This window comes from Erythrolamprus reginae, chromosome 3, assembly GCF_031021105.1.
Source record: "Erythrolamprus reginae isolate rEryReg1 chromosome 3, rEryReg1.hap1, whole genome shotgun sequence".
NCBI lineage: Eukaryota > Metazoa > Chordata > Lepidosauria > Squamata > Dipsadidae > Erythrolamprus > Erythrolamprus reginae.
Window position 1 is genome coordinate 85,823,488 of NC_091952.1, and position 24,158 is coordinate 85,847,645.

The following is a 24,158-nucleotide window of genomic DNA, read 5'->3' on the forward strand; positions in this document are numbered from 1 at the left end:
GGCGGGGGGGGGCAGCGCCTTCTACTGCCGGCACCTCCCCGCCCCCGCCCCCGACCCCCCGGGCTAGCAGGGGGATGGGGACTGCGCGCCGTGGAAAAGGGTGCACAGGGGGATATTTTGGGGGGCGCGCGTGCTCACGTGCGCAGCCTACGGGGATTGGTTCTAATCAAGGTTGGTAGGAGGAAAGCGATAAATCCCTAACCCCCTGGAATGTGAGATACACCAGGTCCAGGGCTGGGCAGCAGGCAATATGGAGTGGAATGCAGTTCCACCAGCGGAAATGAAGCTGTGTGCACAGCTCCAACTGACTGGTAGCAGTCACTTCCTGGATTACCGGGCTTGGTTTGGCTCTCCTTTTTCTCCCTGCTGCTGCTGCAAGCTCCTCGCTTTTTTTTTCTTTCCTCCTTCTTGGCCTCGGATGAGCTTCTTCTTTCCTCCTTCCTGGCCTCTCTCCTGCCCAGCTCCCATCTAGCCTCCCGTGGCCACCTCCTGAGGCCAGGAAGGAGGAAAGAAGCGGGAAATGCGAAGCAAATTGTCAGCTCAGCAAGCGACACTGGTGAGGCTGTAAATTGAGGACTTAACAGTTCACTTGAACGATGATGATTGTTCAAGCCACCCCTACCTGGTCACATGGCCGACTAGCCACTCCTACCCAGGCACATGACCATCAAGCCACACCCACAAAATAAGCCACACCCACAGTGTGGCAGTAAAAATTTCGGCTGCCCATTACTGGCCAGGTCATGGAACTTTCTCCTTTTTACATCACTCCCTTTTTGTTAGGGAAGGTTATCCTTTAGTATGCCTTTGCACAGATTTGTCTAGTGTGCCAATTGCATTCTTTCCTGGACTGCTCACAATCCCTCATGTTGATGGAAGAGAATATTTGTAGCTCAGCGTTGGAATGAAGGATCCTTGGTGGTCTGTGAGCTTGCTAGTTTTCTTGCAGTTTTTTTTATCCAAATTACATAACTTTACCCAAAGTATTACTGGACTAGCTCCTCTGAGTCCGTTTCGGAATGAGCAGCATATAAATACAATTGTTTGTTTGTTTGTTTGTTTGTTTGTTTGTTTGTTTGTTTGCTTGCTTGCTTACTTACTTACTTACTTACTTACTTACTTACTTACTTACTTACTTACTTACTTACTTACTTACTTATTTATTAGATTTGTATACCGCCCCTCTAGAATACAGTAGTAGGGAATGGAGTTTGGGTTTTTTTGTCGTTCTATATTCTAGTGCAATGATGGCGAATCTATAGCAGAGCCATATCTGAGGGCACGCGACGTGTTGCTGTATTTCAGTTCTAGTGCACATGTGTGCGTTGCATTGGCCAGTTGATTTTTCACTTTCTTTTTGACTGTTTTCGCAGCTTCAGGAAAGCCTCCTGAACACTGAGGGTGGCAAAAAAATGGCCCAACAGGAAGCTTGTTTTCAAACTTCATTTTAGCCCTTTGGGCTGTTTTTTGCCCTCCTCCTCCTGGAGACAGAGAATAACGGCCCAATGAGCAAACTGGAAGTCTGGAACCTTCAATGAGGCCTGTACACATGCACTGGGGGAGCATGGGGGGGTTGTGCACATTAATGGGGGAAGGGCATTACCTTGTGGGCACGTGCATGCATGCTACGTATGTGCGCGCACTCTTTTGGCACCTGACCCAAAAGAGGTTCGCCATCACTGTTCTAGCGGCTTGCCTTGACAGTGTTTGTGGAAAAGCTCTTGGTGGTTCTAAGGAGGTATTCTGGTCTTTTTTCCCCTTTTGGGTTTAGTGATGATCTATATAGATACAGTGATCCCTCGATTTTCGCGATCTCGTTCTTCGCGAAACGCTATATCGCGATTTTTCCCACCCGATGACGTCACTCTCTTCCTTCCTCATCTTTCTTTCTCTCTCTCTTTCTCTATCTTGCTTCTTCCTCTCTCACACTCTCTTCCTCCCTCTCTCATCTCTTTCTTTCCTTCTCTCTCTTTCTCTATCTCTCCCCCTCTTGCTGGCGGGCGGCGGGCGGCGGGCGGGCGAGCGGGGGCATCAGCGAGGAAGACCCAGGGAAGGTTCCTTCGGCCGCCCAGCAGCTGATCTGCTCGGCAGCGCGGTAGCAGCGAGGAGCCGAATCGGGATTTCCCCTTTGCGTGGGCGGCGGGGAAACCCCGATCTTCGTCTGCTCGCTGCTGCTGCGGCCGCCCAGCAGCTGATCTGCTCAGCAGCGCGGTAGCAGCGAGGAGCCGAATCGGGGTTTCCCCTTTGCGTGGGCGAGCAGATCAGCTGCTGGGCGGCCGCAGCAGCAGCGAGCAGACGAAGATCGGGGTTTCCCCGCCGCCCACGCAAAGGGGAAACCCCGATCTTTGTCTGCTCGCTGCTGCTGCGCTACCGAGCAGATCAGCTGCTGGGCGGCGGAAGGAACCTTCCCTGGGTCTTCCCGCCGCCCATGCAAACTCCACCATCTGCGCATGCTCGGCCATGAAAAAAAGGGTGCGCATGCGCAGATGGTGTTTTTACTTCCACAACCCTACATCGCGAAAAATCGATTATCACGAGGGGTCTTGGAACGGAACCCTCGCGATAATCGAGGGATCACTGTATTGTATATCTCCAATGTACCTGTTGATATCCAATTTGTCAAAGCGCCAAGCTTCCTGGAATTCTCCAGCATTTGCCTTGGTCTAGGATGGTCACAGTTTCCCATTAGTACTAATGTTTGGTTTTTCACTTTGTGAGTTAATAGGTTCAGCAGCATGCTCATCTTGGGAGAAAGATATTATGTTCAGCTATGCTCTTTCAAGGCAAATTCAATGACCTAAATAATATTTTCCAACTCTGTGGTTCAATGATTCATTAGCTAGTTCACTTTAAGCACAGTGCATATTAACAATGCAATGTGCAAAATAGTCACATTATAATACTGAGTAATTGAGCATATACACATGTTCTATATCTGGGGAGATGAAAGTGTGAGATTTATTCTTTCCTTGCTCATTTACCAATAGATTGGCTTTGGGATTGAATTTTTCATAGCACAACTGAGAAGATTCACAATAAATGATCAAGATATTTCAGCTGTTAAAGTAAAAGAAAAACTGGAAGAAAATGGCCCTTCCCAATATCTTTGTAATCTTAAAAAACTAATATTTCACACAGTAGCATTTTTTCTCTTCTTTGGGAATTCCTACTATGCATATATTGGGTCCAAGACATTTTAAGTATTTTATATACCCTGAAAGCTATTATTAGACTTCATTAAATCATTTATAGCTGTGTTAACAGGTTTCTTGTGATCTTGCAGCTGAGATAGCTTGTTCTCAGCCACCTCCAGTTTGGTAGTTAACAAAATTAATGATAATTTTAATTTGTTGTTTATCCTTCTCTTCTCTATGTGGGCAGATTTAATCTCTCTCTCATGGTTTGTGGCTGTCACCTTTGTGCCAGAGCTTTCTGGAGAGTTATTTAAGGACTCAAAAATAGATTCCATCCAATAAAATTTAGCACACTATTATTAATACATGATGTACAAGCCAATGCCTAACTGACTAGACAACCATCTTGGATGAAAGCCAGGCTTTCATCTTTGTTGACTTTTTTATTTGTCAAATTTATATAACTTCCCACCTCACAAACAAGGATGGAATGGAATGGAGTGGAATAGAATGGAGTGGAGTGGAGTGGAGTGGAATGGAATGGAAAAGAATAGAGTAGAGTAGAGTAGAGTAGAGTAGAGTAGAATAGAATAGAATAGAATAGTTTATTGGCCAAGTGTGATTGGACACACAAGGAATTTGTCTTTGGTGCATATGTTCTCAGTGTACATAAAAAGAAAAGATACATTGGTCAAGAATCATGAAGAACAACACTTAATGGTTGTCATAGGGTACAAATAAGCAATCAGAAAACAATATTAATAATAAATTGTAAGGGTACAAGCAACAAGTTACAGTCATACAATCATAAATGGGAGGAGATGGGTGATAGGAACAATGAGAAGACTATTTGTAATAGTAATGCAACTTTAGTGAATAGTTTGGCACTGGTGATGGAATTATTTATTTAGCAGAATAATGGTGTTCAGGGAAAAACTGTTCTTGTGTCTAGTTGTCTTGGTGTGCATCTCAGTAGCAAACCTGGCATGCATCTCAGTAGCAAACATAGCCCCATTCACCATCTTCTCAGGCCAAGGAAAGCGAAATGCATGTCCAGTCAACCAATCCATAGCAGTCCACATAGGTGCCAATGAAATCACTAAGGGAACCATCATAATATCTATCGAGCTTCTCAATCATCTAGGTCATGGTTGTCCCAAAGATGTTTTTTTTAAGGGAACTTTTTAAACAATCTCCAGTCAGAACTGAAGAAGCTTCTTGAATGAGAAACAAAACATCTTCAAAGAAAAACAAAATCCAGTTGCCTTTTGCAAAAGCATCTTTGGGACTTGTCTTGGCTTCTGTTCTCTGCCACCATGTGGCAATGTCCTGCTGTGCCACTGCTCTTATAAGAACAATTGTAAATCTGAACTAAATTAACATTGGGATGCTTAAACCTATTTGGATTCTGTTGTAAGTATCTTCTTCTTAAATCATATGGATGAAATTTGATTGAAATGATATGCCCTATTGCCGTGATGGCAAACCTATGGCATGCGTGTCACAGGTGGCACACTGAGCCATATTGGAGGCATTGCTCTATGTCAAATCCAGGGTGTATGCACACACTAGCCAGCTGATTTTTGGCCCAGAGTGCAAAAAACTACACAACAGACAAACCAGAATTTTGAAAAAAATGGATTTCCGGTTTGCCCATCCGGCCATTTTTCACACTCTGGAGCCTTCAAGGAAGCTCCTCTGAAGGCTCCAGAGTGTGAAAAACAGCACAATGGGAAAATTGGAAGTCTGTTTTTCCAAACTTCTGGTTTGCCCGTTGGGCTGTTGTTTCACCATCCCAGGCATCAGTGAGGCCTGTGCACATGTAGGTGTGTGTGCATATGCGCAGGACCAGTGCAGGGGGGGTTGTGCAAGTGGGGGGGAGGAAATGGGTGTGGGCATATGTGCACATGCTAGCTAACACATGGACATACAACCTTTTGGCATGCGAAACAAAAAAAGGTTTGCCATCACTGCCCTATGGTATATAATATCTTATTCAGGCTGAGCTGAGCTAAGGCTTGAATTGGAAACTTTGTAGCTCATTGTATATTTTATTTACTTGATAGCAATCTATAAGAACATAAGAGCCATGCTGAATCAGGCCAAAGCCCATCGAGTCCAGCATTCTGTGTCACACAGTGACCCACCAATTGTCCATGGGGATCTTGAGCAGAAAGAGAAGGCAAGACCCTCCCTTTCCCTTGACCCCCAACAAATGGCACTCAAGGGAATCCTACCTGTCTCAACCAACATAGAGGCGGCACATGGACATCCGTTTCAATAACCACTGATACACTTGGCATCCATGAATCTGTCTAATCCTGCCTTGAAGCTATCCAGGCTGACAGCTGTCACGACCTCTTCTGGAAGTGAATTCCATAAACCAATGACCCTCTGGCTGAAGAAATATTTCCCTTTATTTGTCTTCACTTTCTTACCTATGAGCTTAAGGGAGTGCCCCATCATCCTAGTATTGTGTGATAGAGAAAAGAATTTTTCTCTATCCCCCTTTTCTATCCCATGCATGATTTTATACACTTCGATCAAGTCACCCCTTAAATGCCATCTTTCAAGGCTGAAGAGACCAACCTGGTTTCATAAGAGAGGTGCTCCATTTCCTTGATCATACTTGTTGCCCTTTTTTGCACCTTTTCCAGTTCCATTATATCCTTCTGGAGGTGAGGTGACTATGAGTGCAAATAACCTATTAGCTCTACAAGGTAAGCTAGAGCAGGAAATCAATTCCACAGGAAGACTAAAAACCACTCTTATTGAGATTTGCTTAGTAATCTCACAAGTCTGATTGTGCTGCACCTCTTCCTCCTTTCATTGTTTAGTAAATTAGAGAGATGACTGCCTGAAATGTTATTTCAAAATGACTTCAATGTTATTTTACTCTGGACTTTAAAATGATTTGGCCACTTTTCTCTTGGCAACAAACCCTGCATATTTGTCTCAAAGTCACCTTCTCTACTGTCTACAGTACCTAACATATCAGTATCTGGGGATACCAGATTGAGATCTAATACTGTGATATGCAACTATAAAATCAGGTGTTATTTTCCTTGCATAACTGTCTTTAAGCAGCAATGATAAAACTCTGGTTTACTTGATCAGAAAAAGTCATAATTCTATATCCTGTAGTGAAAAATGCCTCAGATGATTACTGGTTTATCCATAGCTGATCTTGCAAATATTTAACAAGATGAGTAGACTGTGTATACCTAGGGTAAGAAAATCTACAAAGCACTGCAGGAAAGATAAATTAATCCTGAAAAGGGCAATATATTAATTGATGGAGGTAAGATAGTTGTTTTGTTTTATTTTATAAATGAATGTAAAGCATCTGCAGAGGCAAAGACAGAAAATTAAGAGATGCATTTTCTACATCCCAAAATTCCCCTGAAAGTTAGAGGAGCTATTCCAGAAAATTCAACTACATGTCTAGACTTGAATCACAAGAGAAACGTATACTTTTCTGACGGGAGAGTGTGTGTCCATATCTCATCTCTTACTCAGTAGTTGTGGAAACAATATAAATATGCAAAAGGTGTGCAGAGATTATATAGATATATGAATATATGTACTATAAACAACTTTTATCATTTCACTTGAATTTCATGAAATGTTTTCCTCTACCTCTAATCTGAAATAGTGTCAACCCCTAACCCCCAACATTTCTCCCTTAGACTATCCACAATTGACCTCTCCAGGTTCCTAAGAGGTCAGTAGGGGGCGTACATAAGTGCACCAGTGTGCCTTTCATCCCATGTCTTTCCTTTATCTCATATATCATATATAATTTCTTCCTTTCATATATCTTCTCTATTTTATATTTTTCTTTATATATATCACCTCGTGTCTATTCTCTTCTATATGTATTGTGTATTGGACAAAATAAACAAATAAATAATATGGAATAACTAATAAACTGCTAATATAATAAAAGAAAATAACCTCCCTGTAAATTAACTATTCTAACCATTTCTGATTCTAAGGAAAAATATAGCAGCATTGCTATAATACATCAAGAGTGGGTGGCAAACCATTGTTTAAGGGAATTTTTGAACATTTCTTCTTTTTCTTCTTCTTCCTTTTTCTCCTCTAAAATGTTGCAGTTGAGGGATGGTTTTCTGATCACTTAAACATCACAATTTATCACTTTTCCTTCAAATAATTCTCAGTCTAACAGTTTTCCTCTTATAAGTAAGTGAGAATCCATTGCAAAACGACCATCTGCCTTCATAGAAACATTTAGATGGTCATAATATCTCACTATTGACGGTGTCTTTGACAACTTGGTGATATCAAAGAAAATATCTGTTTAATCTGGATGGAGTATGATACCTGTGCTTAATTTGAATGTTCTATTGCAAATATGGTGTGTCTTCATTATTTTTTTATTGTTTATAATACCTTCAAGTCAACATTGACTTCTGGTGCCTGGTTCCCTGCAGTTCTGGCACAATTTTGGAAGTTTCTGCTCTCTAGGGCTGAGAGAGAGTGACTGGCCCAAGGTTAACCAGGTGGCTTTGTGCCTATGGCATTGTCTCCAGGTTTCTAGCCTGGTACCTTAATGACACCAAATTGGCTTTCATTATGTTTACTTACAATTCTGTATGAATCCGGATCTTGATATTTAAACTATTAGCCATCACCCATGATTTCCAACATTCTAACGTTAGGTATTTTCACTTTGCATTAAAAGTCTACTGTCTCATGTCAGCATTTCTAAGCATTTTAACATTCGTCCCCTCTATGTGACATCTGCAATTCTTTCTTGTAAATGAGTTCAGTAAAATATTAATGAGCATATCAAATTGCCATGCCAACCAATCAAATTGCTCTTGTGTCTCTGAAGGCAATTGTCTCCTCTCCCCTTTTCTCCTCCAACAATGAAATACATTGAAGAAGTCAGAAAAATACAAAACTTTATTTGCCTTCACACTAAATTTACACAAAATATTTTGTCTCATTCAAGTTGTAAAAATACTGGGAATGGATTAAATACCTGGATTCCTGGTGTAGTACAAAAAATAAAATATATTTAATTAATAGTATTAAATGAACCTATACATACATATATTTGCCATCGTCTCCATTCTAGCTTGCAGCAAAAATTCTTATACCTGAATTAGGGAACAACGATAAGAGAAACGTGTTGGAAAAATGAAATTGCATTGTAGATAAAAATGAAAGCAAAAGAAAAGAACACATGTATTCAAAGCTGAAGAATTAATATAATTAATTTCTGTTTCCTGCTTATAGTTAACTGTGGATATTCAAAGATAATAACTATAATCAGTGAGCTTTCAAGACCATAACACTTTCCACTGGGGTTACAATATTTTTTCCATTACTATATTGATGTACAGAATGGCATGGCACATAACCTTAGACTGCTATTTGGAACCAGAAATTATTGCAATTAAAAAACCCTTTCTTTTACCTTTTTCAAATACCTAAGCTGAATAATCAGCATACACAGTAATATTTTCAAAGAGCAAAAAGCACCCAATGTATGTTGTCACCTTGTACAGTGGAGACAAAGATTGAAATACAGTGATTTTGATTCCTGTGAAAGCTAATGAATTAACACAGAGCATAGTCTGCTCACTCCGATTTAATCTTTCAAAATGTACAGAACATGAAAATGTGTATAAATTCATATTATTAGTGCTTTCGGTTAACATTATGTAACAAAGTGCAGCTCTTGATTACATTGGTGGAAGGATTCTTCTAAAATTCCACTTTGTACTATGAAGCAAATTTCTCCACCAGGAGAGCCAACCGCGAAGTTTATATTGTGCATGCTATTGTACTGTTAGACAATACCCAGGGGTAGGCTACTGCTCGGATGGAGGGGGGACGGAGTGAGCAGGGGTGGGCAGCAGGCAGGATGGGGTGGAACTCAGTTCCACCACCGGAAATGAAGCTGCATGCCCAGCTCCAGCTGACTGGTGGCAGTCACTTCCTGGATTACCGGTCTCGTCTGGGCTCTCCTTTTTTCCCTGTTGCTGCTGCTGCGCACTACTCGCTTTTTTCCTCTTTCCTCCTTCCTAGCCTCAGATGATCTTCCTTCTCTCCTGCCTGGCTCCCTTCCAGCCTCATACAGCCAAGGCCAGGAAGGAGGAAAGAGGAAAAAAGCGAGGAGCATGCAGCAGCAGCAGCAGCAGGGGAAAAAAAGAGAGCTGAGCTGTGCCAAAGCAGTCTGGGCTGCGGTCTTTTTCCCCTCGTGAAGCCCTCGCTCCGCCCACAGCTGAGATGAAATGCATCATGCAGCAATAATAACCTTGTGACTCTCCCTCGGCTTTCCGATATTTCTTCCTCCTCCTCGGAAAGCGGCAGGGAGACCAGCACCGGCAGGAGTTGCAGGGGATTCTTTTCCTCCCCCATCTTTTCTCAACAGATGATCGGCACCTGTTCACCCAGCCTGAGATGGGGGGCGACCGAGGAAGGAAAGCAGGGGAAACACAAAGCAAATTGTCACTACAGCGAGCGACACTGGGGAGGTTGTAAGTCGAGGACTTAACAGTTCACTTGAACAATGATGATCATTCAAGCCAATCCCACCTGGTGACATGGCCAGCAAGCCACTCCTACCCAGTCACATGACCCTCAAGCCACACCCACAAAATATGCCACACGCACAGTATGGCAGCAAAAACTTTGGCTGACCGTTACTGGCAGTGGGGTAGTGAAAATGGAGCTTCACCCCAGAACACCCAATTTGCACTGAAAGATGTTGAAAGAAAATACAGGGCGTCCTGCATAAGCCACGCCCACAGTGAGGTAATAAAAATTTTGGTAGCCCTTCACTAACAACACCGTTGTATTTTAGAATATTCTGATTTAGTCCTAGACCTTACTTTTGGCTTCTTATTTATTTTCTGCTTAAACTACCTGTCCTATTGCAAAATTAAAATGGTCACTTAAGCATCTTTAGTGAAAGGAAGTAAAAGAAATAGACTGTTATATGTTGGGTTTCTAATAGGAATTTATCAGGCAACTGCAATTAAAGTATCTCATATGAACAATGAGGCTACCTTATACAGTGATCCCTCGATTTTCGCGATCTCGATCTTCGCGAAACGCTACACCACGGTTTTTCAAAAAATAATAAATTAAAAATACGTTCACTTTTTTTGCTATACCGCGGTTTTTCCCACCTGATGATGTCACTCTCTTCCTTCCTTTCTCATCTTTCTTTCTCTCTCTCTTTCTCTATCTTGCTTCTTCCTCTCTCACACTCTCTTCCTCCCTCTCTCATCTCTTTCTTTCCTTTTCTCTCTTTCTCTATCTCTTGCTCTCGAGCGGCGGGCGGGCGGGCGAGCGGCGGGCGGGCAGCAGCGAGGAGCCGAAGATCGGGGTTTCCCCTTTGCATGGGCGGCGGGGAAGACCCAGGGAAGGTTTCTTCGGCAGCCCAGCAGCTGATCTGCTCGGCAGAGCGGCAGTAGCGAGGAGCCGAAGATCGGGGTTTCCCCTTTGCGTGGGCGGTGGGGAAGACCCAGGGAAGGTTTCTTCGGCCGCCCAGCAGCTGATCTGCTCAGCAGCGCTGCTGCAGGAGGACCTGTGTCCGAAAGCCGGTGAGAGGGGTGGATCGGGCGGGCGGGCGGTAGCGGCGAGGGCGTCGGACACGCTGGGGGGGGCGGGGGCAGCCGACATTCAAAGCAATCTTTGTCGGCTTCCGCACTTTCATCGCTCCCCGGCTCCACCATCTGCGCATGCGCGGCCATGGAAAAAGGGCATGCATGCGCAGATGGTGTTTTTACTTCCGCACCACTATACTGCGGAAAATCGATTATCGCGAGAGGTCTTGGAACGTAACCCTCGCGATAATCGAGGGATCACTGTATTTTAGATGCAATTATTGTTGTTATTGTTATTCCTTCTAAAAATGTTTAGTGACAAGTACCTTTGAAGGTACCTTTATTATACAGGTAGTCCTTGACTTTCAACCATTCGTTTAGTGATCAGAGTTACAACGCGACAGAAATGTAGGGTTCTATAGTGGCCTTAAATCGAGGATTACCTACATAATGTATAAAGACTCAGAACGGCTGTTGCTGGCTACAATGATTAGCAAATTCCATGGCAGATTTAGATTTGACGCTGAGTCTTCGGAGAGGGGCGGCATACAAATCTAATAAATTTATTATTATTATTATTATTATTATTATTATTATTATTATTATTATTATCTCTGACATAGCCTATAGTTGAATGGAAAGACTGTTCAAAATATGTGTGTTTTAGTTTTATCTTTGCAGTAGCCTGGTCTGGTTACACAATGCCTAGGATATCAGATTTTCTCTGCTTCCACTCTCAGTCCTTATGCATCTGTCCTTCGGATGACCCTGTTGCCCCAGCAAAATAACACAGTTGTGCAGACTTTACTCTCTAAAGATACTTTCAGGAAACGAAGGTGTGTTTGAGTAGCAAGACAATCATTACTTTGGCCTCTGGAGGTTAAATGGGTGGCTGTCACTGTAGCAACAAGTTGTGAGCTAGCTCGGCAAAGCTAAGAGATGCTGTTCTGTTCTGGCTTATATAATAATAGATACAAACTGAATGTAAATCGCTCCAAACTTGACTGCAGAAAATACGATTTCAGCAATAGAGTGGTCACCGCCTGGAATTCATTACCTGACTCTGTTGTTGCTTCCCCCAACCCCAAAATCTTCAACCTTACATTATCTACAATTGACCTCTCCCCTTTTCTAAGAGGTCTGTAAGAATAGAATACCCTACGAGACTAGACTTTCAATCCTGGGCCTAGAAAATTTAGAACTAAGACGCCTTAAACAAGATCTAAGTATTGCCCACAAGATCATATGCTGCAACTTCCTGCCTGTCGGCAACTACTTCAGCTTCAACCACAACAACACAAGAGCACACAACAGATTTAAACTTAATATTAACCGCTCCAAACTTGACTGTAAAAAATATGACTTCAGTAACCGAGTTGTCGAAGCGTGGAACTCATTACATTACTCCATAGTGTCATCCCCAAACCCCCAACACTTTACCCTTAGATTATCTACGGTTGACATATCCAGATTCCTAAGAGGTCAGTAAGGGACGAGTACAAGTGCACTAGAGTGCCTTCCGTCCCCTGTCCTATTGCTCTCCTATATCTCCTATACCTTTCTTCTATTCCTATATCTCTTCTTTTATTCTTTCATTGATATGTTCTATTACTATACCTTCTTTTCTATTCTTTCTTAGATATATTTTACTATGAGTATCTCTTCTATAGCCTTCATCATGTATTTTACTATGTGTATATAGATATATACACATTAAAACCCTCATTGTGTACTGGACAAAATAAATAAATAAAATAAGGGGTGTGCATAAGTGCACTTTTGTGCCTAATTATCCTTTCTATTACTATGTTCTACTTATGTAATGTTATGTTAATATGTACTATAATACTATACTTGTTTGATAAATAAACAAACAAATAAACAATGTTCATGTAAATGTGGGTAGGGAGGTTTCGGGGGAGGTTTTTATTTTCATCCAAGGATTGAAAAAAGGAGATGGATTACACCACAGGGAAAAGCTTATAAAATTGCTTGCAGCCCTAAGCTAGGTGAAGACAGGTGCAATGCCTCTGTTCCTAGCATTGGATTGCAATGAAGGCAGAACTGATAGTAGAAATCAATAATATTTATTTGATCACTCACCAGCAAAAATGTATAAGAACAGAAACAAAATGAAGCAAGTAAATACAATAATAATCCAACAAGGACCAGAATAAATCATACAATATAACATTTGCTCCTCCGTTATTATGTTAATACAATTGTTATCCGTGTGATAAATCTAAAAGACTGATAAGTGCAAAACAAAAATAGCAATTGTACTATAGCCCCTACAGTTTATTAGTTAAGAAACTAAATAGATTTGTAAGAAAATGACTAAATAACAAGCTGCTGCGGGCAGGTTGTTTAAAAAACAATAATCTACCAAATGAAAAGTCCATGAAATGTTTTAGCTGTAGAAGATTCCTATGAGTTTCTTCTGTGTTTAGTTTTCTTTTATTCTCCTCCAGTTTGAGAAAAATAATTTTTTTTCATTTATCTTTTTTTCCCCAAAGAGAGTAAGCATAACTTAATTACTTTCTAACAACATACCTATTGTAATATTCTTCCTCCTCTTCTTTTCCCAGCAACAACAACCCTGTAAAGTAGATTGGGTTGAGAAAAGTCATATGGCCCAAAGTCACCAAGTTGACTTTCACACCTAAGGCAGGACTAGAAGTCACAGTCTCCTAGTTTTTGTTCTGGTTTCTGGTAGAAATTTAGCAATTACAAATAACTGTTATTAAATGCATTATATCATGAATAAAGAAACTCCATTTATTTCTCTGCTCTTCTGGAATTCAAACACATTCCATACAGGCACTCGGTCCGTTATCTCCCTTAACTGTATTTCTCACATTCCTTCTCCTCCACTTAACAAGATTTATTTTCCTAACAGCATGATTTCTAAAAACAGCAGAACTGACTGTTAATCAACACAGAATACTTTTGCTTACTTGAGAGCGGCAAGAAAAACAACAATTTTTCCCTTCTGCAACGTTGAAACTCCACCCTTCTTCCCCACTGACACCCTGACATGCCAAATACATTCCTCTCCTTAATATCTTCTTCCAGACACTTGTTCTCTACATTTTTGGGCCCTTCTGAATTTAGGGTTAACCCAGCGAGCACCTGATTCTCCCTCGCTAGATCCTGAACTCATAGCCCCATCCTGTGGCTGGCCTCCCACCTGTTCTACTACCTGTAACCCTGAGCCCCCCACTAATTCATAAACACTATCTGAATCCAAGTCCTCAATATCTTCATCATCCTCCAACTGATCAGGAGTATGTACAATAGTTTTGAGGCCAGCACCTTCACCACTAGACCATATTGTGAGCCGCCCTGAGTCTGCAGAGAGGGGCGGAATACAAATCTAATTAATAATAATAATATTATAATAATAACAATAATAATGGCTCTTCTCCTCTGAGGGGAAGTTTTGGATATGATTCTCTTCAGTATTTGACAAATATAAGTAATGTAATTTAATGAATATAAGTAATGTCAATTAATCAAAACTCTTTGCCTTTAGGTGTGTGTGTATGTTTGTGTGTGTGCGAATTTATTAATGTAGAAAATTATGTCAGGAATATCAAAATAGTATTTTCCGAACAGCTTGTAAAAACACAACAAAAGTATATCTATTTCTTAAAATATTTAGTTTTATTTACTCTGCTGAGGGAATTTGCCATTTATAATTTAGTCCTAGACAGAACTATTATTCACTTGTAATTGTCTATTAAGCCAGTAAAACTCAATAGTAAATTACCCCATAATTCCTTTTGTGTGGAAAAAAAGCCCTCTACATTCTATGCTTTAATTAAACTGTGTAATATAAAGTCCTCTATAATTTTTTATTCATCATATGACAATACCGTTTATTTTTAAAATGCAACTCTCAACCTTTCTAATGCCGCAACCCCTTAATACAATTCTTCATGTTGTGGTGACCCCCCAGCCATAAGTCTAGCTTCAATTCTCCCAACAGAGTTTTATGCTAATTGGCAGGATGGTCAGAGGGATACACCCAATGTAAACGCCTGATTGGTCGGATTGTAAAAATATGTTCCAAGGTGCCAGAATAGAAACTTTAGTTCTTAACACCATGGAATCCCAACTCCCAGATCGAGAACCACCACTCTATATGCTTCAGTAAGACTTAACTTCCAAATTTGTTGAATCGGATTGTCCACTAAGCCATCTACTGCAGGGGTCTCTAACCTCCAACCTGTAGATTGGCACTGGGCATGGCATGCCACAAACCGGGCCGCAAACAAACAAAACCCTATCCGCAAGATGAAATCAGCATGTGAAACCACGCCTCCTCCAGTCCATGGAAAAACCTCTCTCCACAAAACCAGTGCCTGGTGCCCCAAAGGTTGGGGACTACTGATTTACTGAATTACTTAGCCCAGTTTAAAGCTGCCTGATGTAGTCAATTATTTTTTTTCTCCTGTCTCCACAGGATTGAAAAAGCGTACAAGGAAAGCCTTCGGAATACGGAAGAAAGAAAAGGATACCGATTCCACGTAAGTATGTACTGTGAATTAACAGTCTGAAGAGTAAAACAGAGTTAGATTGAATCCAGTCCCACCCTTAAAAAAGTGCCCCCTAATGAGATCTAGAAGGCATGCCTTTCCTCTCATGGTTCCTGGCCTCTGGAACAGTATGTATATATGTAAAACAGATGTAAAACCATCTGTTAAGGCACAGGGTCCTCTGGGGCGGGCAGCTACATCCAATCTAATGAACTTATCAGGAAGGACTTCATGAACTCCATCTGTATATTGTGGAGGACAAAGGGGAAAGGGGAGACATGATCGAAACATTTAAATATGTTAAAGGGTTAAATAAGTTTCAGGAGGGAAGTGTTTTTAATAGGAAAGTGGACACAAGAACAAGGGGGCACAATCTGAGGTTAGTTGGGGGAAAGATCAGAAGCCACGTGAGAAAATATTATTTTACTGAAAGTAGTAGATGCTTGGAACAAACTTCCAGCAGACGTGGTTGGTAAATCCACAGTAACTGAATGTAAGCATGCCTGGGATAAACATATGTCCATCCTAAGATAAAATACAGGAAATAGTATAAGGGCAGACTAGATGGACCAGGAGGTCTTTTTCTGCCATCAGTCTTCTTTGTTTCTATGTTTCTACTTGTACCAGTGAAGAGCCGCTCTGCTACTGGAGTTTTTTTGGAGGCTGCCACAGGTGGGCGCACACCCATTGGCCACACCTGTGCCCGTCAGTACAAGACTTGGCTTCTGTGCATGCACAACAAGTCAAATCTCACACGAGGCCGTACGTGAGAGTGAGATTTCAGCTATTTTCAACTATATATTGGCTTCTGCGCATGTGCAGAAGCAAAAAATCAGCAAAAATAGTGCTCTCGTGCGCATCCTTGTGTGAAATTTCGCTTACTGCATATGAGCCCGGGTGGCGCAGCAGGTAGAGTGATGTACTGTAGGCCATTGAAGCTGACTGTAGATCTGTAGGTCAGCGGTTCAAATCTCATCACCGGCTCAAGATTGACTCAGCCTTCCATCCATCCGAGGTGGGTGAAATGAGGACACGGATTGTGGGGGCAATATGCTGGCTCTGTTAAAAAGTGCTATTGCTAACATGTTGTAAGCCGCCCTGAGTCTAAGGAGAAGGGCGGCATGAAAATTGAATAAATAAATAAATCTCACATGGGGGTGAGTCAGGGGCGCACAGGTGCAAGTGCATCTGGGAATTTCCTACCGGAGCTGTGTACCTGGAAACACTGGCTGCTGCCGCTCAGTGACTTGTACCCTGTTTTTCATGATTTTTACAAATAAAACTTGAGGCTACAAATAAAAAAATAAAAATAAATAAAATTCATCTCTAGCACACCTTCCTTCTCTTTTTTCCCCCCACAACAACAATCCTGTCAGGTGGGTTGGGCTGAGAGAGTGACTGGCCCAAAGAACCTTAGCTGGCTTTCATGCCTAAGGCAGGGCATGAAATTGTGGTCTCCTGCTTTCTACCTTGGTGCCTCCAATACTGTGTCAAGGTCCTGAGTTGGGAGTATGTCCCTTAATGGCAATTTTATTATGCCATGGATTATTTTAGTTGGTGGTGTTCTCAGCTGTTTATCTCATGCAACACATTTCCCTTTGGGGATTTTGAATTTATTTTTAATTGTCATTCAAAATCATTTTTTAGTTGGGTGGGTGAATTTAAACATGCCTGGGATAAACATATATCCATCCTAAGATAAAATACAGAAAATAGTATAAGGGCAGACTAGATGGACCATGAGGTCTTTTTCTGCCGTCAGACTTCTATGTTTCTATGGGTGGCCTATAAATCTGAATTGTAAATAAACACACATATATAACCAGAGCTGTTTCATGCATGAGGCTGTTTTATGCCAACAATGAAAGCACAGTTGCTCATTGCTCTAGTTCCCTGATAGGATGACTCTATTGTATCCAAATTGTAAAGGAGATGAAGCTTTCAAGTTTGATTGAATTCATTCAACACTGCGAATATAGAGATTTACCAAAGGTAGAGGCCAAATTCTCAAAAGAGAAAGCTTTTCTGATGTCTGTGAAAAATTGTGTTGGATTTTCAGTTATATCACAGAATTCTATTACAAGAGTTTTTAAAATGAAACTGTTTTCCGTGGTGTGGTACTTAATAGTTCCTGGTTGATGTGTGAGGGAAAAATATTTTAACTATGTTGCTGCTTTCTTTCACCTTTTTCCCCCTGAGAAGGTTCACAGCAAATATCAGAAAAGCTAAATAAAAATTGGAAAGTAGAGAGATCAAGGAAATTCACAAGAATTTTTCCATTTTTGACATATGTGAAAAGGCTTTTGATCATCCTGCACCAATTTTTTAGAGTAATGTGATTACTGCTGATCAAGTGCCTCTCCTTTAATTATGTTTATTTGACACATTTTAAACCATGTTTTTGAATTATGTGTAAAATAAAATAATTTATGTAGATTAGACTTATGGAGTAATTAATCAAATCTGTTTGATGCATCACTTCCCCCACTAAATTGTTTAAATGTGCAGAACAGAGGAACTATCAGCCAATGTCCCACTTTCCATTTCTATTCTGCTTTGTTAAGTACAGTATATGCAAAGGTTAAAGGAATAATCCAAATGTGGGAATAACCCTTACTATTGTCAATGGTTCTGGTAAGTTCTGTTATGTCCTGCCAAAAATGTGAAACCAGTGTACTGCTCAAAAAAAATAAAGGGAACACTAAAACAACACAATATAACTCCAAGTAAATCAAACTTCTGTGAAATCAAACTGTCCACTTAGGAAGCAACACTGATTGACAATCAATTTCACATGCTGTTGTGCCTATTCAACTTTGTACAGAACAAAGTATCCAATGAGAATATTTCATTCATTCAGATCTAGGATGTGTTATTTGAGTGTTCCCTTTATTTTTTTGACCAGTATATATATTTACCAATCCGTTTTCACGGATATAGTTATGAAGGCGTTGGCATATTCGTGTTTCTGGCATATTCTCCTCCAACTGCTGCACCACCACCCCGACACGCACAGAAAGCAAACTGAAACACACCATAAACGTATGACCAGACCACAAACTCGCAGCCAAACCAAAACCAGGATGGGTCCAAAGACGGGCTACAGGAATGGTGGAAGGTCTTAAGCATAAAACGTATCAGGAAAGACTTAATGAACTCAATCTGTATAGTCTGGAGGACAGAAGGAAAAGGGGGGACATGATCAAAACATTTAAATATATTAAAGTGTTAAATAAGGTTCAGGAGGGAAGTATTTTTAATAGGAAAGTGAACACAAGAACAAGGGGACACAATCTGAAGTTAGTTGGGGAAAAGATCAAAAGCAACATGAGAAAATATTATTTTACTGAAAGAGTAGTAAATCCTTGGAACAAACTTCCAGCAGACATGTTTGGTAAATCCACAGTAACTGAATTTAAACATGCCTGGGATAAACATATATCCATTGTAAGATAAAATACAGGAAATAGTATAAGGGCAGACTAGATGGACCATGAGGTCTTTTTCTGCCGTCAGTCTTCTATGTTTCTATGTTTCACCACAGACATCCATTTACAACCTTTAATAAGACAGATTAGGGTTCAGAGTTCAGGGCAGTGCAAATTGTGCTGTGACATATTTTTTCAAAGACTGGAAGGATGTATATTGATATGGCCATGAAGAAAAATCCTTTAGTTGACATATTCCTCAACAGTAGCCACATTCACTGAAAATTGTTGAAATTGTAATCTAACATAGACTCGTCATGCTCCCAAAATTAAGAAAGACACGTGGCAGATTTCTTTATTGTTCCACACCTATAGAGAGAATCATGCCAAACTGAAGCCTCCTACTATCAACATCAAAGATATGATCTGAGAACTATTAAGGAGCAACTGCCTTCACCCTCTTTCTCTCACACTAACTCACTGAACTGAGCTGTCTCTTACTCCTCTGGAATACACTCCATCCCTCCTGGGAATCCTGCTGACAGCATCACATCACATCCTGCCAAGGAATCAAATTGGATTAGGTTAGATTATATTAAATAGAAATATGAACTTTACATGAAAGGAACACATCTGAATAGGAGATGTAAACATGAATTAACTTGTGTTGTCAATTATCCAGATGTTTGCCTGACAGTCACACTCATAATTTCATAACAGTGCTGAAATTCAATTACAGCAATCCAGTAACAGAAATGTTAAAAGGAGGAACTTATAATGAATGACATCTAGCCTTGTAGGTACATCAAGCTAAATGCTGGCATTCTGAATAATTTAAAGAAGGACCTTTCCTAAGCACTCTGAAATCACCAAATAAAGTGGAAATAGAACCTATAAAGCCCTTCATGGCACCGGACCAGATTATCTCCGGGACCGCCTTCTGCCGCATGAATCCCAGCGACCAGTTAGGTCCCACAGAGTGGGCCTTCTCTGAGTCCCATCAACTAAACAATGTTGTTTGGCGGGACCCAGGGAAAGAGCCTTCTCTGTGGCGGCCCCGGCCCTCTGGAAACAACTCCCCCCAGAGATTAGAATTGCCCCCACCCTCCTTTCCTTTCGTAAGCTCCTTAAAACCCATCTCTGCCCTCAGGCATGGGGGAATTGAAATATTCTTTCCCCCTAGGCCTCTAAAATTTATGCATGGTATGTTTGTATGTATGTTTGGTTTTATAAATAAGGGTTTTTTGTTGTTTTAGTATTGGACTGTTACATGCTGTTTTTATCACTGTTGTTAGCCGCCCCGAGTCCACGGAGAGGGGGGGCATACAAATTAAATAAATAAATAAATAAATAAATAAATAAATAAATAAATAAATAAATAAATAAATAAATAAATAAACAAACAAACAAACAAACAAACAAATAAACAAACAAATAAATAAATAAATAAATAAATGTGTCTAATTTTTAATGAGCTAATCAAAATATAGGTTAGAAACAGATGAATTAACAAAGATATCAACAGGCACGTCAAACAATTCCATTGTTGATTATTTCATGTTTTTTGGTGATGCTCCATCATCAATTCTGAAATAAATATCGTGGACAAAAATAATGCTTTTTATTTAGTGAGAAAGACATTTTCCAAGCATTCTAGGAAACAGACATTTTGCATCGGTTGCTTTCCCCAGTGTTGACATTTTCCACATTATCAGATTTCAACTCAGAATCCTCAGTTGTAGCCATGCTGATCGGGGAATCTGAAAAGTGAAGTCCAGTGGGAAAAGGGGGTTGCAGAATTGATGTCGGTATAATTTTTGCCAATTAAAGATGGGGGGAATGTAGGTTAAAGAGACAGTGAGGAAAAATCCTATTTATGATATGAGATTTATATACAGAGGCAACAGTACAGCTTAATATACAAAGGCAACAGTGCAGCCCATATTTCTACAACACTCCGTGGCCTGCACTGGCTGCCAATCAGTTTCCGGTCACAATTCAAAGTGTTGGTCATGACCTTTAAAGCCCTACATGGCATTGGACCAGAATACTTCCGGAACCGCCTTCTACCGCACGAATCCCAGCGGCCGATAAGGTCCCACAGAGTTGGCCTTCTCCAGGTCCTGTCAACCAAACAATGTCGTTTGGCGGACCCCAGGGGAAGAGCCTTCTCTGTGGCGGCCCCGGCCCTCTGGAATCAACTCCCCCTGGAGATTAGAACGGCCCCCACCCTCCTTGTCTTTCGCAAATTACGCAAGACCCACCTATATTGCCAGGCATGGGGGAATTAAGACATCTCCCCCAGGCTTTTATATTTTATGTTTGGTATGTATATGCTGTATGGTTTTTAATTGTTGGGGTTTTATATATCTTTTTATTATTAGATTTGTTCTATTGCTATACTGCTTTTTATTACTGTTGTGAGCCGCCCCGAGTCTTCGGAGAGGGGCGGCGTACAAATCTAATAAATTATTATTATTATTATTATTATTATTATTATTATTATTATTAATTTGATTTTTGGGATATGTTTGTTGCTTTATTCTTTAGTATAGTAGTGTTTCGTTAGAAATATTTGAAGCAAAAATATGATTTTAAGTACTGTATAATCATTTTCAGTGCAGCTATTTTATTAAGCAGTGGTGATAATTAAATCAATGTAGATTTTTTTATTCCTTATAGTAATAGCACCTATTTTAATTTTATTACAGAGGATCACCAGACCGAGATGGAACTGTAAGTTTTAAAGATATTTCGTTCTGAAATTAGCCTTTATTTTTAATTAGGTGTATTCAATAGAAAATATGCCTTAAGCATTCTTAAATCTTCTTTCCTATTTCTATTTTAATACTTTGAATATATTAACAGTATTCTATAGTTAATATAGAATATTCTATTTTTTAAATTTAGAAAATAAATTTCAATATATTCTAATTTTACTTGAATCCAGTCTAAGCCCTTTACCTCCTCTTCAAGTTTCAAAAAGTTTAAAGTATTATATCAAGATTTAAAACTGGAAAATCAGTTTCAGCAACCAAAGAAATGACCCAGGAGAAAATAGAAATAAGAAAGAAGGCTGCTCTTAAATTATTATTGCTTTCATTTATGATCTTAGGATTTTCATACATACTAGGATTAATTTTAGAAAGAAACTTACCTCAGCTATTAGACTTTATGTTTGCAATAAAGAATGTTGGGCTCAGATACAAATTTAACTTTGTTTTATATTAATTCCTGATTTCGGAAGACTTCTTCATTTTTATTTGGTGAGGAAAAAAATGTGGGTAATTGTAGAGTGTGCTCAATAGATCTTCAGAAACAGAATGAAGACCCAGAAATTTCCCATTATTTGCTTTCATATTATTGTATTTTATTCAATAATCTAATAAAAATATTATATAAAAAAGAAAGAAGACTTAGAAATTATAAATCCTAAGGGCCTTTCCAGAAGATACTTTTCTGAACAGTGAATGAACTTCTAGTTAGTACATGGGTTATGAGCTAGATTCATGAAGTCTAATTGATGTCCAGATAAAAGCATTTCCCCAGCATATTTATGACACTAGTGAATGTGGGTTCTTTTAGCTAGTTTAGCCTTATTTTGGGGAGAAAGCTGTATTGGTTGAATTATGGACTGAATCATCTAAAATCTGTCTCATCATTAATGACCAGCATATTCAACCTATTCTTTTATTATTCCTGATTGAAAGTTTCTCTCATTCCTTCTTTTATAAAGTTTGTGAAATACAGAAATAAATACAGTCAAACCTTGTCTTACGAACCTAATTGGTTCCAGGGGGAGGTTCGTAAGATGAAAGGTTCGTAAGACGAAACATTGTTTCCCATAGGAAACAATGTAAAGTCAATTAATCCGTGCAACCAAGCAAAAAAAACCGCTGCCGCCCGGCTGTCACCTTGTTTTAAAAGGTGACAGTCGGGCGGCGGGGCTTCCCAGCACCCCCCCCCCAACCCCGAACCCGGAAGTTCGGCAAAAGTTCGGGGTTCGGGGGGGTGCTGAGAAGCCACCCAGCGTGGCTGTGACCTTTTAAAACAGCTGCGTGGCTTCCCAGCTGTCTCCGAACGGCGAATGTGGAAGTTTGGCTTTGGCGTTCGGCTTCGGGAGACAGCTGGGAAGCCACGTGGCTGTTTTAAAAGGTCACAGCCGTGCTGGGGGGCTTCCCAGCACCCCCCTGAACCCCGAACTTTTGCCTAACTTCCGGGTTCGGGGTTGGGGGGGTGCTGAGAAGCCCCCCAGCGCGGCTGTGACCTTTTAAAACAGCCGCGCGGCTTCCCAGCTGTCTCCGAACGCCGAACGCGGAAGTTCGGCTTTGGCGTTCGGCTTCGGGAGACAGCTGGAAAGCCACGTGGCTGTTTTAAAAGGTCACAGCCGTGCTGGGGGGCTTCCCAGCACCCCCCTGAACCCCTAACTTTTGCCGAACTTCCGGGTTCGGGGTTGGGGGGGTGCTGGGAAGGCCCCCAGCGCGGCTGTGACCTTTTAAAACAGCCGCGCGGCTTCCCAGCTGTCTCCGAACGCCGAATGCGGAAGTTCGGCTTTGGCGTTCAGCTTCGGGAGACAGCTGGGAAGCCGCGCGGCTGTTTTAAAAGGTCACAGCCACGCTGGGGGGCTTCCCAGCACCCCCCGAACCCCGAACTTTTGCCGAACTTCCGGGTTCGGGGTTGGGGGGTGCTGGGAAGCCCCCCAGTGTGGCTGTGACCTTTTAAAACAGCCGCGCGGCTTCCCAGCTGTCTCCGAACGCAGAAGTTCGGCTTTGGCGTTCGGCTTCGGGAGACAGCTGGGAAGCCACGCGGCTGTTTTAAAAGGTCACAGCCGTGCTGGGGGGCTTCCCACCACCCCCCGAACCCCGAACTTTTGCCAAACTTCCGGGTTCGGGGTTCGGAGGGGTGCTGGGAAGCCCCCCAGCGTGGCTGTGACCTTTTAAAACAGCCACGTGGCTTCCCAGCTGTCTCCCAAAGCCGAACGCCAAAGCCGAACTTCTGTGTTCAGCGTTCGGAGACAGCTGGGAAGCCATGCGGCTGTTTTAAAAGGTCACAGCCGGGCTGGGGGGCTTCCCAGCTACCTCCCGAACCGAACCCGGGGTTCAGAAAAATTTTGTCTCTTCTTACGAACTTTTTTCGAGTTACGAACCGGCGTTCGGGAGGCTGCTGGGAAGCCCCGCCACCCGGCTGTCACCTTTTAAAACAGCCACGCGGCTTCCCAGCTGTCTCCGAACGCTGGTTCGTAACTCGAAAAAAGTTCGTAAGAAGAGGCAAAAGTTTTCTGAACCCCGGGTTCGTATCATGAGTTGTTCGTAAGACAAGGGGTTCGTATCTTGAGGTACCACTGCAATGTTTTTATTTCCTTTTAAAAAGTAGTCATCTATTATAAAAAAAATTTGTAACTGAATTCTTAGTTCAGGAGGTTTTATTAATATAGAAGTACAGTGATACCTCGTCTTACAAACGCCT

General features: G+C 41.2%; 1 protein-coding gene across 20 annotated transcripts in view; it reads left to right on the top strand.

The window, feature by feature from the left end:
* SGIP1 (SH3GL interacting endocytic adaptor 1) overlaps positions 1-24,158 on the top strand; it is a 161,951-nt gene that overhangs the window by 37,555 nt on the left and 100,238 nt on the right. For all 20 annotated transcript variants that reach the window (XM_070746094.1, XM_070746112.1, XM_070746109.1 and 17 more), the window contains 2 exons: positions 15,192-15,255; positions 21,404-21,428. In XM_070746094.1, the coding sequence (XP_070602195.1) occupies positions 15,192-15,255; positions 21,404-21,428 (89 nt within the window). The remainder of the gene's footprint in view (positions 1-15,191; positions 15,256-21,403; positions 21,429-24,158) is intronic.